The sequence below is a fragment of the Hydra viridissima genome, unplaced genomic scaffold (genome assembly GCF_058129835.1).
Source record: "Hydra viridissima isolate aposymbiotic clone 2 unplaced genomic scaffold, HvirCarnegie_v1 scaffold_12, whole genome shotgun sequence".
Lineage (NCBI taxonomy): Eukaryota > Metazoa > Cnidaria > Hydrozoa > Anthoathecata > Hydridae > Hydra > Hydra viridissima.
In genome coordinates, this window is record NW_028324311.1 from 2362935 (window position 1) to 2378465 (window position 15531).

At 28.7% G+C, this 15531-nt stretch overlaps 1 protein-coding gene and 1 pseudogene across 2 annotated transcripts; both read left to right on the plus strand.

Moving 5' to 3' along the window:
- Positions 1–47: 47 nt before the first annotated feature.
- On the plus strand, positions 48–5846 carry LOC149880723 (plasmolipin-like). 2 transcript variants are annotated; one of them, XM_090069203.1, is made up of 5 exons: positions 48–142; positions 2866–2996; positions 3142–3315; positions 3458–3562; positions 5636–5800. In XM_090069203.1, exons 2-5 carry the CDS (start codon positions 2883–2885, stop codon positions 5711–5713), a joined length of 471 nt encoding a protein of 156 aa, XP_089925329.1. In that variant the 5' UTR covers positions 48–142; positions 2866–2882; the 3' UTR covers positions 5714–5800. The 2 variants fall into 2 exon arrangements, with proteins under 2 accessions (XP_089925329.1, XP_089925328.1); XM_090069202.1 differs by having other exon boundaries at positions 3142–3562; positions 5636–5846.
- Positions 5847–11069: 5223 nt separating this feature from the next.
- On the plus strand, positions 11070–15347 carry LOC149880724 (uncharacterized; annotated as a pseudogene).
- Positions 15348–15531: the final 184 nt, after the last annotated feature.

The window sequence follows — 15531 nt, forward strand, 5'->3', positions numbered from 1 at the left end:
GTTTTACCTAAACCCTTTGATTTTCTTTTTAATACTTTGATTAACGCAAAAATTACTGACAAAGTTGTTTTTTTAAGAGCAGTATTTTATTTATAGAATACTAAATGTTTACAACTTATAAGTTTGTTTAGCAGAGAAGCATGTAAGAAATTTATTTTGTTTTTGTTAATTTTGTAGTTGCTATTGGAAATATTTATTCTTTAGGCGATACGAGGCAAAAAATAGGATTCTGAAATCATTAAAACAAAGGCTCATAAAAATGATCATTCAATGAAACAACCAAAATCCGTCTTTAATGTAACGGTTGAGTTGAGAAAATTTTGTTGAAGTGGTTTAAAAATCAACAATTGTTTAATTTTTTTATCGCCAGGGTTTCAATCTTTCCCTGCTAGCATCCTCAGTAGTAAATATATCATATTCATAAAACTCCGGAACAAATTTCCATCGTAAACCTCGAGTAATGCGTATTTATCAAGGAGTTTAACGATAAATAAGACAGCTCTGTTGGGGTAAAAATCTGTTATGAAAAGGACATTTATCATGCAAATACTGTTCAGAATGTCAATATCTATATAAATTAGTTCAAGCTGTACCATAATATAATTCATAATCAGTTTTGAGTTCGGTTACTTTAACATCGCTTAAGTGATCAAGTCATCGTTTATATGAAGATTTTGATTTTTTAATTTTGCAGTGTTCTATTTCATTCTACTTGCTTTTCTCTCGGACACTTATAAAAAACCGATCATTTGTAAAAGCTCCTCTAAAAGGACTTTTACTTTTGATAAGTTAGGTGTTTACTAAAGAAAGGCAGTTAAATGAGGTGTTTTAATTTTGAACTTAATAATTCCAGTCATCTCACCCTTCATAAATCAACAGTTTCCTAACTTTTCAGAAGTTTCTTTCTCTTTAAAATCATCTGGTGAAAATTTGCTTTCCACTCTTTAAAAATCCTTCTACGTCAATCTGGAACCTAAATTAGCAAGGGTAACAATGGTTTTGCTACGACCCCTTGTTTCATTTGAAGATAAGAAAGGTTTTCTTCCTTGCTGTCTCCCTTTTTTTTTTACTTAGGCACTTATTTATTGTCTACCAAGGTAAGCTGCATTTCTTTTCCAGCAAATAAAACGGAATGTTTTCAAGGTTTCTTTTTGCTTGAAAATTTTTAGTCAAAATTTTGACTAATTTCTTGAATGTATAGCATTGACCATCTTAAAATACACAGCCTGATTGATAAAATAATGGATTCCTTAAACCAAAAAGATATTTGGTATGCGCTACATTGAATTAAATATTCAAACAAAAAACATATTTTGCATTTGAAGGGGATTTGAAAGACATAAATAAAGTTTGTTAACAGAAAAGATTGGAAACGACATCTTAATCAGCTGTTTTTAAAAAACATTTTTTATTTTGAAAATACTTTTTTAAAAATGTTCAAAATAAAATAATGATAAATTAAGAAACAGAATCTATTTTAAATTAAATTCTGAATAAAAATATAAATAAACAAACAAACTTTTCTTTGGATGTAGATCAGAAAGTTATGAATAATATTTTTTAATTGAAAGGATTGGAAACTTCATCTTAATAGGTTGTTTTTAAAAAATGCCTGGATCAAATTTTTGTACTTCTTGATTGCCTTGTTTTTGAAAGGGGAATAAAGTTTTGGAAAATAAGGCAAAGTGAAGGAAAATGAAAACTTATAAATTCTGTTTTTATTTTGAGTTAGCTGGGAATTCATTAGAAGATTCTACAGATTTTTTGACAAGAGTCTACTGATAGTTCATGTTTACTCGCACTTTGCGTTCTCACAAAAAATATTGGTCTGAAACACAAAAGCGTCGAAAGGTACAATTTGTACCAACCATAATTTACCCCCGCAAGACAGTGGGAAAACAAGAAACAAAAAAAATGGGTAAAAATGATACTTTAATAAAAATATAAAAATTCCATTCATCGTAAAAGCATATCTGATTTTCTGAAAGTTTATTCTCACAATAAATGAATGAATTATTTCAAATAGTATGCTAACTTCTACAAAGATTTTTTTTCCTTTTTCTTTGCCAGTCTTAGTATAGCTTATCTGAAAATCTCTCCAGTTATTGTAGGTCTTTGCAAAAAACAATAAAGAATTTCTTGAATTACAGTCGAAGTCTCCTTTATTTGAAGATTAGTAACTTGCGCATTGTAGAAAATAAGTTTAAAACATGCTGGATTAAGGATGATTTAGCTCTGACAATCTGATCGGAAGAGTTGCCAACATGAAAAACAAAAAAAAAAAACAAAAAATTCTAAACTTCTGCTTTTTTAATATCAGTTCACAAATGCTGGAAAAACGCTTCCCGAAAGTCAATTTTTCACCTCCTTACAAACGGTTCTAAACCAAATAATTTTGGAAAATATAACTGATTAGGTATTATAAAATTATTTTGATTTGGATGCCTTCTCTTGACAGTAGATTTGGTGTTTGAAAGGCAAAAGAAAATTTACAAGCTTTGATTCCTTTTTTCTTACAGTTATATTTAAACGCGCTTAATGGCTTACGGATCAGAACTAATATAGCTGTAGAGCTTCTCAGAGGCAGAAAAAATTTGCAAATCAACAACTTTTTGTTTAATTTGGCTATACAAATAATTGACGCTGACACTCATCCTAAAGTCACTCCTTCAGTCAAAGATTTGAGTAATCTTATAACAAGCATTAAACGCTGTTTATACTTTATTCAAAACACATACCCATGAGATAGACTAACCACAGAGCGTTGGTCTTTTAATGGGCGTGTATTTTTGGATGCATAATCAAAAGCAAAAACGTTTTGTTTAATAAAAATTTTTTTACTTGTTTATTTTTTTCAATGTGTAGCGTGAAAATATTTTAGCATGTCTGAGGCTCCTAACAAAGATTCTGATAAAAACTCCGGGTTACAGTTTGATATGAAACCTAACTTTGGATTTGTTCGTTCTCCTGCTGGAACTTTAATGATTGTGAACATGGTAAGTTCAATAATTATCAAAAATCTGCACATTTTTAAAAATTAGCTTATAGATTGGTGATTGGTTATTATTTGTAATACTTTCTAATACTTAATTAATACTTGATGTGAATATTTAACAATCCTTAAAAGATTTTCTTTTTTAGATCCTACTTTTTATTGCTTGGGTAATAATGGCTGGCTGGATAAATGGATATCAGTGGGGACCAAGTTCTTTCTTTTTATTCACCACAGTTACTCCTTGGTTAATACTCATTATTCTGTTTCTAGTTTTTCTTTTAAAGCTGCAGACTAAATTACCCATCAACTGGCCACTTACGGCACGGACTCCTAACTATTCTACTTACTTTAAAACTTTTACTGAAGACCAAAATTTTTTATCATTGCTTTTTGAAAATTGTCTGAGTTTTCACTTAAAATCTTCGTTTAATAAGAAATCTTTTTTTTCTCTCCATTTTTCAGCTTTTCATGAACTGCTTAGTGTGGGCCATTCTGCTAATTATATCTTCAAGTGTTATCGCAAGCAAAGCAAGTCAATATAATAAATCTGCACTCTCTGCAGCTTCGGTAAAAAATAATGTTAAAAAAAAAACTTTTTTTTCTTGTTATTATATCACAACTTCTTTTTTTAATGGTCAATATAAATTATTAAATTTATAACACATCCTTACTTTACAATTTTTTTTTCCTTGGAGCTAATAGTATTAAAACTTTTTTTTAGTAATTTGAGAACTCTGAATCCGAAATTGACATCTACTTTTATTACCATTAGCTTTAGTTTTCACTCTACAGAATACCTTTATTTTGGTGATAAGTGGCATTACGACTAAAATATTACTATCAACACTGCTGAAAAACTTTTCAAAATTATCTGAAATTGTTTTTTTAATATAATAGCATAAATAGGCATGCAGCCAAGGTGAAAAAAAAAAAGTATAATGTAAAAAACGGTGGCTAAAACCTTTGTTTTTTTGATTTTCTAAAATGTTTGGAAACAGGTAGCAGTTTAAAATTATTTTGACATTCCTCCATCTCTTCTAAAATGTTGGGAAACAATTGCAATATGAAATCATTTTGATTTTCCATGCATTTCCATCATACCTTAAGACAAGTTTAGGATTTGCTGTCAACAGAGAAAAGAAAGAGTTTAGCTTAGTTGAGGCATATTGTGCAGCAAAAAAAAAATAAAGGTAATCAAAGAAATTATATATCATTTTTTGATTCAGCGTCACAAAGTTACCCCGAAGCAGTTTTAACATTTCCAGCACCAAATTACCTTTTGTCCAGTGAAGGAGTTATATTATTATTTTGTAATTCTTCCAACATTTGAAATGTAAAAACTAAGGGTCTGCGTATCGTTATCGGTATACCGGTATGAACCGATAATTTGAAACGATAACTATATGAAACGATAGCGGCATCAAACGATATGAGTTTGGCTATGAAACAATAACTTATTGTTTAAAACGATAACTGACTGGAAATGTAATGGTTGAAATGATAATATCGGCTTTTTTTTATCGGTTTATCGGAATACATAAAAATAACGAAAGATACTGATATTTAACGGTATAATAACGATATTTTTTACAATACTACAATTTTTTTTTTTTTTAATGCCAGATTTTAGTTCAAATAAATCACTTGAAGATAAATATGCAGAACAAGTAGCATCTGGTTTGTTAAAGCATAAAATGGAACGTGAAAGGATTGTAAGTGCAGAGTAGTTCAAGATGTCTACATCTTCCTCTGTAACAGTTGGAGTGAATGAAATTAAGTCGAAAAGAAAGAAAATCATATCTCATTCCAGAACTATCAAATGTTTTACAACTTTCTAAAAATAAAACCGAAATCATGTTCTTCTTTACGCAGGAATCTAACAAGTGCTGTAGAATCGAGCATTAATGTTAAAATGAATAAATTTCTGGAAACTCTGATTATCTTTAGATGGGTGCTCAGAACTTCTTAAAAGTTATTGTCAATGTTTTCGAAAATTATCGGCACCTCTTCAACTTGAAGAAGTTAATTTCAGTATGGGATTTGATCTAATGTGTGCAAGCAGTGTTTTCGGACTTTCAAGTCACTCTCGCAAATATGCCTGTCTGCATTGTGAAGGAGAGTACTCCCTTGAAGCAAGGAAACTAAGAACATTGAGCTCCATAGACTTATGTTATAATCAGTATAAGGTGGAAAAAAAAATTAAAAATGCAGGAATACAAAAATGTAATAAATCCTCGTTCAACTTACTTAAAAGAAGATCAAGAAACTTTTCTTGAACACATTGTTCCTCCACCTGAGCTTCACATTACGATGAGAGTTGGGGATAAACTCTGTATTTTGCTTTAACAAGTTTGGCCAGCTTTTTAAAGCTGGTTGAAAACACATTACACCAATTAAAAAAGCCGATATTATCATTTCAACCAATACATTTCCAGTCAGTTATCGTTTAAAACGATAAGTTATCGTTTTATTGACAAACTGTTATCATTTGATATCGTTATCGTTTCATATTGTTTTCGTTTCAAAATAAAAATGATACGCAGACCCATACTAAAAACACCTACAAAATGTAACAAATAAATAATTAATTAATAATATTTTAAATAAATAATAACTTTTTTTTTTTTTTTTTTTTTTTAGGCTTTTGGATTCTTTTCAGCTTTTGGATTGGCAATCCAAAGTTTTTTTCATTTCAAAGAGTTTAGAAATCCCGTCTAAAATAAAATGGTCTAAAATAAAGCATCATATTTAAAAACTTTGTTTACTATAATTTCCACTGATGGCAATAGCAAGCCTTAATAATTATTGATTTAACACAATTTTTGATGTGACGTAATCTGTTATGTTATATTTTTGGTGAAATAAATAATTGAAGTCTTTTTTTTTTCTGTTCCGTTTCGTTCTTCTGTAGTCGGTTTGGCTCTTGTTTTCGTAGTTCTGGTTCTGAAATATATAGCTAATTTTTAATAATTAAATATTTCAGAACCGTTTTTACGGTGGCGAATAAAGACTTTCGTAAAAAGGTTCTTTTGCATGTTAACTGGCACCCACGTCACACAAATTGAGAAAAGACAATTAAATATATTCTTTGTTGGCACGTTTTAAGTTTTTTTCTACATTATACAAACTGCAAATCTTCCGACCAAGGAACGCGCACTGGTTGTGATCCAACGGAGGAAAGTGCACTTGTTCCGATTCAACAAAGGAAAGTACACTGGTTACGATCCAATGAAAGAACGTGAAGTGAAGAGCTTTCTCATCAATTCGTCAAAAATCGTCAACAATTTTCAAAGAAAGATTGGATAAAAGTTTAGAATATTGTCAAACAGACAGTTTTTTTGTCTGCTTGATAGTTTTCTAACTCATTTCTAATCTTTCTGTGCTTTTATTGAATAATATTCCAAAAATTTGTCTCAAGCTTTTAAGTTAATTATGCTAACTAAAACGTAGTAACTAGGTTTTATACATGATCCAAAGTTAATCATGGAAGCTTAAGTATAGTCAATATGCTTTATACATATCTGATTTAATTATGCAAACTAAAATGGAATCACTATGCTTCACTCATAATCTTGAGTTAATTTTGCAAGCTTTACTGTAATTACTTCTCAAAAATGATTTGCTTAGCTCAGCATTGGATGTAATGGCTTAGAAGACCAACAACGCTCTTTAAGACAACAAGAAGCTCAAAGTTAAGACTTTTAAGAGTTACTTGATGAATATCAACGTCAAGCAACGGTAGAATTTGCTCAAAAGCTTTTAGTTTATCAATGAATTAGAATTTTCTCAAAAGCTTTTAGCTTATCAATGAGCCATAGTTTGTCGTTTGCATGAATTTGAAAAAATTTAATATAATTGAAAAAAAGTGGGTTTAATATGAGTTTAACAAAAGTAATGATTCAACGATTGAACAATTACATTTCTCATTTAGCAAAGTTTAAAAAAAAAGATTTTTTTTATGTAAAAAATAGTTTATAAAAAAAATAGTTACTAAAAATATGGATCTACTTTGATAACTCCAATAATAAAATAAAGTGGTTAAGTCGTGATCAAAAAGCAGTTAAACTCCAAAAGAAGACTCTTCATCAGTAATAAAGAGATATTATGTGTTTGGTGGTATATGAAATGTATATTATACTTTGAATTATTAGAACTTAAGCAAACTATGAATGCTAAATGCTATTCTCATCAATTAGGGTTTCGAATGAAGTAATCTTAGAAAAAATATCCAGAGTAGATCATGGGAAACGAAAGTCATATGGCTACAGGACAACGCACATGCACACGTTGCTATCGTAACACAAAATTCTGCTTATTCAAGACACCATTAGATTACAATTTGTGTTGCTCACTTGAGCATTCTTGCTGTTTATACTTGTTTACAAGCTGGAAAGACGTTTAAAATCTCTGCGTACTTTTTTTTTTAGTACATAACAAAATCATTCTACAGGGATAGTATCCAAAACTTACCATTTCTCTATAGAAAAAGAACAAATATTAGTTTTATTTTTGTTCCATTATTTGTTGAAAGTAAATTACATGAAGAAAATTTGATGAATTTTATATTGGCGCCAAATCTGTATACAAAGCTTTTGGAAACTAAAGAAAACCTAACTATTAAAATGTTTATCAAGCAGCTTGGTAACTACAAACCTTAAAAATATTTTGGTTTATTTGGTTGTCAAAGAAACGCAATTTACCGAGGTAGACACTTCATAGTGATCTTAATGAAAAAGTAGGACAGCCAAGAAAGAAAATTTTTCTTCTCTGCTAATTAATGAACGGATCTTACTAAAACAGTTGTTACCTTCGCTGATTTAGGTTTTTGCGCACAAAGATGAGGATAAAACCTTTTATGAAGATTGGAAAGCAAAAATTAGTTTTACAAGATGCTTTATAAGAGTTTATAAATTATTGTGAGGAGGGAAAAATGAGAATATTATAAATATCATCTTAAAAATAAAATCTTAAAAGTATAAAAAAATCTGCCCAAATTTTTTCGATTGTTTCTTTTCTATCTATCCGCGGATGTCCTTTCGAATTATCTTACAAAAAAAGGATCTCTTTTTCTTCAAGTTTTGTACTTAAGTTTTATTTCCTGAGTCATGGTATTCTAAAACAGGTTTTACTAGTTTTTTTTTTAGTGTTTACGTCAGAATGGCTGCAGAACATTCAAGAATTTTACTAATTAAAATCATATTGTGTTTCTAGTCGTGTTTGCAAAAACAGTTTTAAACATTAATGGTGGGAATTATTCATTTTTCATGTTATTATATATGTGTGGCCACCTGGTATTTTAGTTAACTCACTCTTTTCTTCGTTCGAATGTAGTATGTTTGAGTCAGGTAAAACTTAAAGACGATGTTTACAATATTCTCAAATTTCCCTCATGTTATATTAAAAATATGGCGCAACTTGAACAGCCTTTTATTTTGATAATCTTAACTGGACTTTTAAAATAATTTTCCTTTTTCAACTACCCACTAATTTATATTTTTAATTTTCACTTTTTCTTATATAAGAAAATTTAAAAGTTGAAAAACGAGTGTTTCTGTTGGTCAAAACTAGTTATAATGACAATATTTCATCACAAACGAATAAAATCCGCGTTCTTCAATTAAAGTAGAGGGGCGCTAAAGTAAAAAGGTACCTTTTTCACATAAAATCATTTTGATGAATCTTAGTAATGATGTGTTCAAAAACCTTATTTAAGGACTCTTATTGGTTTAAAAAATATATAGTTAAAAAGATGAATTGAAAGTAATATACTCTCATTTGGAGGATTGAAAAGAAAGTTTTTTTATGTTTCTTTTGGGGTAGAGCGGAAAAGTTGGTTTTATAAATAAGGAACTTCCTTTCATTATTTTACCACCCCAGAATAAGGTTCTGGCAAGGGACGTGAAAGTTCAAAAATTTAGTAAAATAGTTAATTTTTTTTGTATTTATTTTTCAATTGAACAGCACTTTACGGTGGTATGCAAAAGATGCACCTATGCATGGTTAATTACGGAGCAAAACTTGATGCCCATTTCACATGAACTGTTCTGGCAAGAAACTTTTAATAATCCGAATTCGACAAATGTACATTTTTTTTCTTTAAACTTCTAGATATTGGAGAAAGAACGGTTGTTAATATTATCTTTTCAAAATATTTTATTCTAATTTTTAATCATTTGAAACAAAATCTTTTTGACTTATACGCGAGTATATACGGTATTTTAACGTTGAAAAAAAACTTTAAAAAATAATTTTTTAAGACCCGCGTATAAGTAGAAGTGGCTATTTGGAATTGAAAACTCTACGGCTATATATAAAATGAAAACTCTACGGCTATATATAAAATGAAAACTCTACGGCTATATATAAAATGAAAACTCTACGGCTATATATAAAATGAAAACTCTACGGCTATATATAAAATGAAAACTCTACGGCTATATATAAAATGAAAACTCTACGGCTATATATAAAATGAAAACTCTACGGCTATATATAAAATGAAAACTCTACGGCTATATATAAAATGAAAACTCTACGGCTATATATAAAATGAAAACTCTACGGCTATATATAAAATGAAAACTCTACGGCTATATATAAAATAAAAACTCTCACGGTCATTCAAACTTTACCAAAAAGCGACAAGTTATTATACGCAAGCTCAGTAGTAACTTTAAAAAAAGTCAAATTTTAATAATGGCTACGGTCCGTAGCAACGAATTTTTTTTATTTAGTTGACTGATTATTTATACATGTTTTTACATTAATCAAAATTTTAAACTCTTTCTAAAACTGAAATCATAATAAGCATATCTCAGTTGCATAACAAAATGAGTCAAATAAGATTAAGATTATATCAAAAAGTTTAAAGTTGCGCTTTTCTAAGTAAATTAACATTCTTGAATATGCTGATTTGTTTACACTCTTAAAAACACATAATCTAATTTTCTGAGCGTAGAAATTTAATAACTTTTTCGTTTTAAGTTAGATAAATTGTGCCTAGATTTGAAACTGTATTCATATCTGAGAATACAATTTTTTTTTTGTTAAAATATATAGTTCTTCTTACTTATAAATTTTACTATCTATGACAGAGTGTATTTTACTATCTATGACAGAGTGTATTTACTATCTATGACAGAGTGTATTTACTATCTATGACAGAGTGTATTTACTATCTATGACAGAGTGTATTTACTATCTATGACAGAGTGTATTTTACTATCTATGACAGATAGATACCCAGTATCCCAATGACATAGTCTATGTTCAATTCTTAATTTATAATTAAGTAGAGCTATATTAAAAATAATAATAATACAGGGTTCATGGCACTCAGGGAAAACCTGGAAAACCAGGGAAAAGTTTTTAAAATTTAAAAAATCAGGGAATAACTAGAAAAGTCAGGGAATTTTTCTTGAAAGTCTTTAAAATCAGGGAAAACTCAAGGAATATTTTTTATTTTAATATTTAGATTGAAGTAACTTTACAGTATCCAGTTTTTAAATCTTTTTTAATATTGAAAGTTGCTCACTACAGTGGCTTTATAACATTTTTAATAAATAGTAGCTATATTAGATAAATGAATTACTATAGTAACTATATGTTTTGGGAACAAGGATTCAGTTGCAAAAGTAATATATTCTTCGACATAAACAGGGAAAAATATATACTTTCCACCGCACAAACTCAGGGAAAAAATTTTTTAAAATATAGGAAAATCAGGGAATTATTAGGGAAAACTCGGGGAAAATGGATTTTCAAAACTGCCATGAACCCTGTAATAATAATTGTAATATTATTATATTGTGGTTTTGTCTTAGTGAAGTTACTGCAATGTTTGCACTAGCTCCACTATGACAAAACCACACATATTATATGGTAGTAATACTAGTCTAATAATACTACCATATAATATCTTTGTGTTTATATACATATATATATATTCTAATAAATAAGAGAATTTTTTTAATTTTTGTTAAAATCATTTATTTTATAAATACATGTTTCGAATGTGTGTGTGTGTGTGCGTGTGTGTGTGTGTGTGCGTGTGTGTGTGTGTGTAGAGGGTAGAATGGTGAACCTCAGAGGTATTTTTCAAACTTTAACAACAAAATGTTTACGATTAGTTCTGTAACAATATATTTCCTTTGTTTCTGACACATCAGCCTAATTATATCAAATATTATTTTAATTAAATAAATTTGTAACCACATATATCAAAATATATATAGCTTTCAATAACTTAAGTTTAGAGGTATTAAAAACAAACCTCATAAATAAACTTTGTTATGAAAAAAAGAATAATGATCAATGGCTACAGTTTAGTAGCTTTAAAGCCCACCTTTGATTTGCGTCGCTCATACACATTTTTTATTATTCATCTCAAATAAATTTACTTATTACTTTTATTTAAACCTCAAATTTATAAATAAAATTTTAAAATAAAATTGGCTTTGTTAATGTTATTGATTAACAATTACTATTCAACTATATATATATATATATATATATATATATATATATATATATATATATATATATATATATATATATATATATATATATATATATATATAGTAGAAAAGAAAGGAAAGAAAAGAAAAGAAAAGAAAAGAAAAGGAAAGAAAGAAAAGAACGAAAAGAAAGAAAGAAAAGAAAGGAAAGAAAGAAAGAAAGAAAGAAAGAAAGAAAGAAAGAAAAGAAAAGAAAGAAATAATATAGGCCTAGTCATCAGTATCAAATTTCGAAAGAAGAAATTTATTTCTATCCTGCATTTTGAAACCAATTCGTTCTTCTTATTCAATAAGGTACCTTCATTAAACATAATAATCATGTACTTCTCATGCAGGCATAGCATGCAACATTTTGTGGCCGGGTTGTACGATTTGCAATGTTTGATTATCTTCCACTTAACGATAGGTGTGAAATTTTCTTCTTTCATTTTCCATTTCTTTCGATAGTTCTGTGTCGTTCTTATATTTTTGTATGTATGTATCCCAGCAAACCACGACACTCGGGTCCCGCGCCGTATTTGTCTGGGCTGATGTGGGTTGCCCAGCCTGGGTTCAGTGAGGTTTTTATGTGCGTTTCAATGCGGGTCCCGTGTTGATATCCCAAACGATAATGCATTATGACGCAAATAAACAACTTCATTTCATTTTTCTTAAACAATTATTAGCGACTGAAAGCAATTTTAAATGTTGTGAATTTAGTTTGTGTACTCATTTATAGATTTATTTATATAGGAAATTTTTTATAATACTTACTATTTTTGTATAAATTATGTACTCACTATAATAATCATTGTATACGAATTAAATTCTTTTTAGAATCTGTCAGCTAATCTGATAAAAGATGTTTACAATTTGTAATCGAACATTCATGTTTCACCAAATATATCTGATTATAATCTGTTGTATGTGTCATCAGATAACCATAATCATCTAATGAAACATGCAACAGATTATCTGATGCAACACAAATGAATAATGTTTGATCAATTCAGGTATGAAACAGAAATTTATATATCATTTCTCTCTCTCTCTCTCTCTCTCTCTCTCTCTCTCTCTATATATATATATATATATATATATATATATATATATATATATATATATATATATATATATTTATATATATATATTTTTATATATATATATATATATTTATATATATAAATAGTAGTTAAGACATGTCATTAATGTCTCAATTACTGTAATTTGTCAAACATTTGGAATATGTTGACACTATTGTAAGCCATTACATAATAAATTCTTTAGAAGTGTTAGTTTCTGTATTTTTATATTTTTAATGGGACTGTTATTATTTTATAGGTTTTTTTGTTTTTATTGTTTTTCAAAAAAAACTTAATTTTTTTGTCTATAATTAGATATTAATTCCAATTTTTTATTTAATAAACATTCTTGGATTTGATTGTGTCAATATTTTCTTTCAGGCATAGTATACATCTTTTGGAAATATCATTATATGCAGGTGCTGTTTTAAGAATAGACCAGTTCAATATAAAATCATTAATTTCTTAATCTTTCAATTCCTGTATGTATTTTGATAGCATAGTGTGTTTTAAATACTTTTGTTTTTAAAAGAATTGTGGGGTGTTCTTTTGTTTTTTATTTATGCTATATTTTTTTAAACAGCAGTTCTAATCAGAAAATATTAGGTTAAGTTAAACTTCTATATTAAGTTAAGTGGCAACATCTAATGATGATTTCAAGTTGTGTTCAGATAGAACAAAACGAAGTAGAATTAATTCAAAGGTTTCAATAATACTTACAGAGCTATGTATGAAAAATGAGAATTGTGCTAGTATTTCCATGTTAGATAGAACTGTGGATGATATAAGTTTTAGTAAATCAAGAAAAAAATTTGATCAGAATGCAAATGTTCATGAAAAGCAAAATGAATCTATAACTATTTTTGATAGGTTAAATTCTCAAAGCGAGTTTTCAGAAAAGTTTTCTGATAGTATTGATAATAAATCTGATGTTGATTTTGATTATAGTAGGGACGATTCGAAAACTGATGAAATTGATGAAAATAAAAAAAGTGATGATGTCAACGATAATTATAACTGCAATGACTGTACACTAAAAAATAAGTTGCGAGATTGGGCAATAACTTACAGTGTATCACACTCAGCTTTAAAAAGTTTATTGCACATATTGAGTCCATTACACTCCAATCTTTCTAATGACTCAAGAACTCTTTTAAGCACTCAGCGAACTGTAGATATTAAGTATATTGCTGGTGGAGAATATTATTACTTTGGGGTGCAGTATTGGTTGCTTAATATTTTAAAATTAAATCAGCCTGATTCTATAGTTGACCTTTTGCATATTCATATTAATATTGATGGTATACCACTGTTTAATAGCAATTCAGTTTCACTTTGGCCCTTTTCCCATTGCAATTTACAGTAGTACGAAAAAACCTACACCTCTTGATGAATATCTGAATGATTTTGTTTCAGAAATGAAGAGTTTAAAGCAACATGGTTTTCTATTTAATGGTAAAACTTACATAGTGAAGATTGATACTGTAATATGTGATGCACCAGCAAGGGCTTTTATTAAATGTATTAGGCCTCACTCTGCTTATAACTCATGTGAGAGATGCATGCAGCGTGGCAAATGGTGTAACAAAGTAACACTGCCCAATTTAGAAGCACCACCAATTACAGACCTAACCTTTACTGAGCGTCATTATTCTGACCATCATGTAGGTTCTTCACCATTGGAGCAGTTAGGTTGTGGTATGGTTACAGAATTTCCTTTGGAATATATGCATCTTGTGTGTTTAGGTGTGATGCGCAGGCTTTTATTTCAATGGATTCATGGACCACGTGGGGATTGTAAGCTATCTCAGTTACAATTATCTATGATATCTAACAACTTAGCAATTATACGTAAACACATCCCCAGAGAGTTTTCAAGAAAACCACGATCTCTTTTAGAATATAAAAAATGGAAAGCTACTGAATTAAGACAATTTTTATTGTACACTGGGCCTGTTGTCTTAAAAACTATTTTAAAGGACACAATATATTCAAACTTCCTTGATTTGTCTGTTGCCATACGGATATTGCTGAGCCCAAATTTATTGTCAAAAAATATTGCCTATGCTGAACAACTCTTAAAATACTTTGTGTTTTCATTTTCTAAGTTGTATGGTGAAAATCAACTTGTGTATAATATTCACTCTTTAATACATTTGCCCAGTGATGCTAAACATTATGGTGTTCTTGATAATGTATCTGCGTTTCAATATGAGAGTTACCTTGGGAGATTAAAAAAATTAGTTCATAGCCTCAAAATCCAACTGGTCAAATAGTACGCCGAATTATTGAAGGGCACTGCAACATCAATGACAACACTTCCAATAAGAAAGAGCCAATGTTGAAGAGAATTCATTTAGATGGTCCTATACCTGTTGATTATCGTTCTTATTTTCAGTTCAAACAATACCATTGACCTAGGTATTTTATCCCACATCCATTGGAGACAATTGCTTTCAGATTGAAAGTAAGTTAGGAATTGTAAAGAATATTTTGCACAATTCTACCTTTGCTGAACCCAATAATGCTTTAGTTGTGTTTGAAGAATTTGAAGATGCTGAACTATTTTTTTCAGATCCAGTTCAATTTCACTTTCAATATATTTTGTGACCAAGCTGGAATTAGACAAACTTTTCCTGTTGCTAGTTTGCTGACAAAGTATCTTCTACTTCCATTTAAACAAGGATTTGTGGCTTTACCATAGTTGCATTTATCTTAACTTTTAAAATATTTTTTTCAAGTCAATTTAAAATTTCTATAGTTTAAAAAAGAAAATAATTTATTACTTATACAACTTTAATATTACACTTTCTTTTGGTAATGCTTTGAGTGATTTTTTTTTGTTTAGAATTTGTGAATGTACAAGTTGTTACTCCATAGATAAATAAATATTAAAAAAATTTTACTTTGATAAGTTTAGTTGCAATATTAATTTGTAATATTTTTATTTGATTGAAAA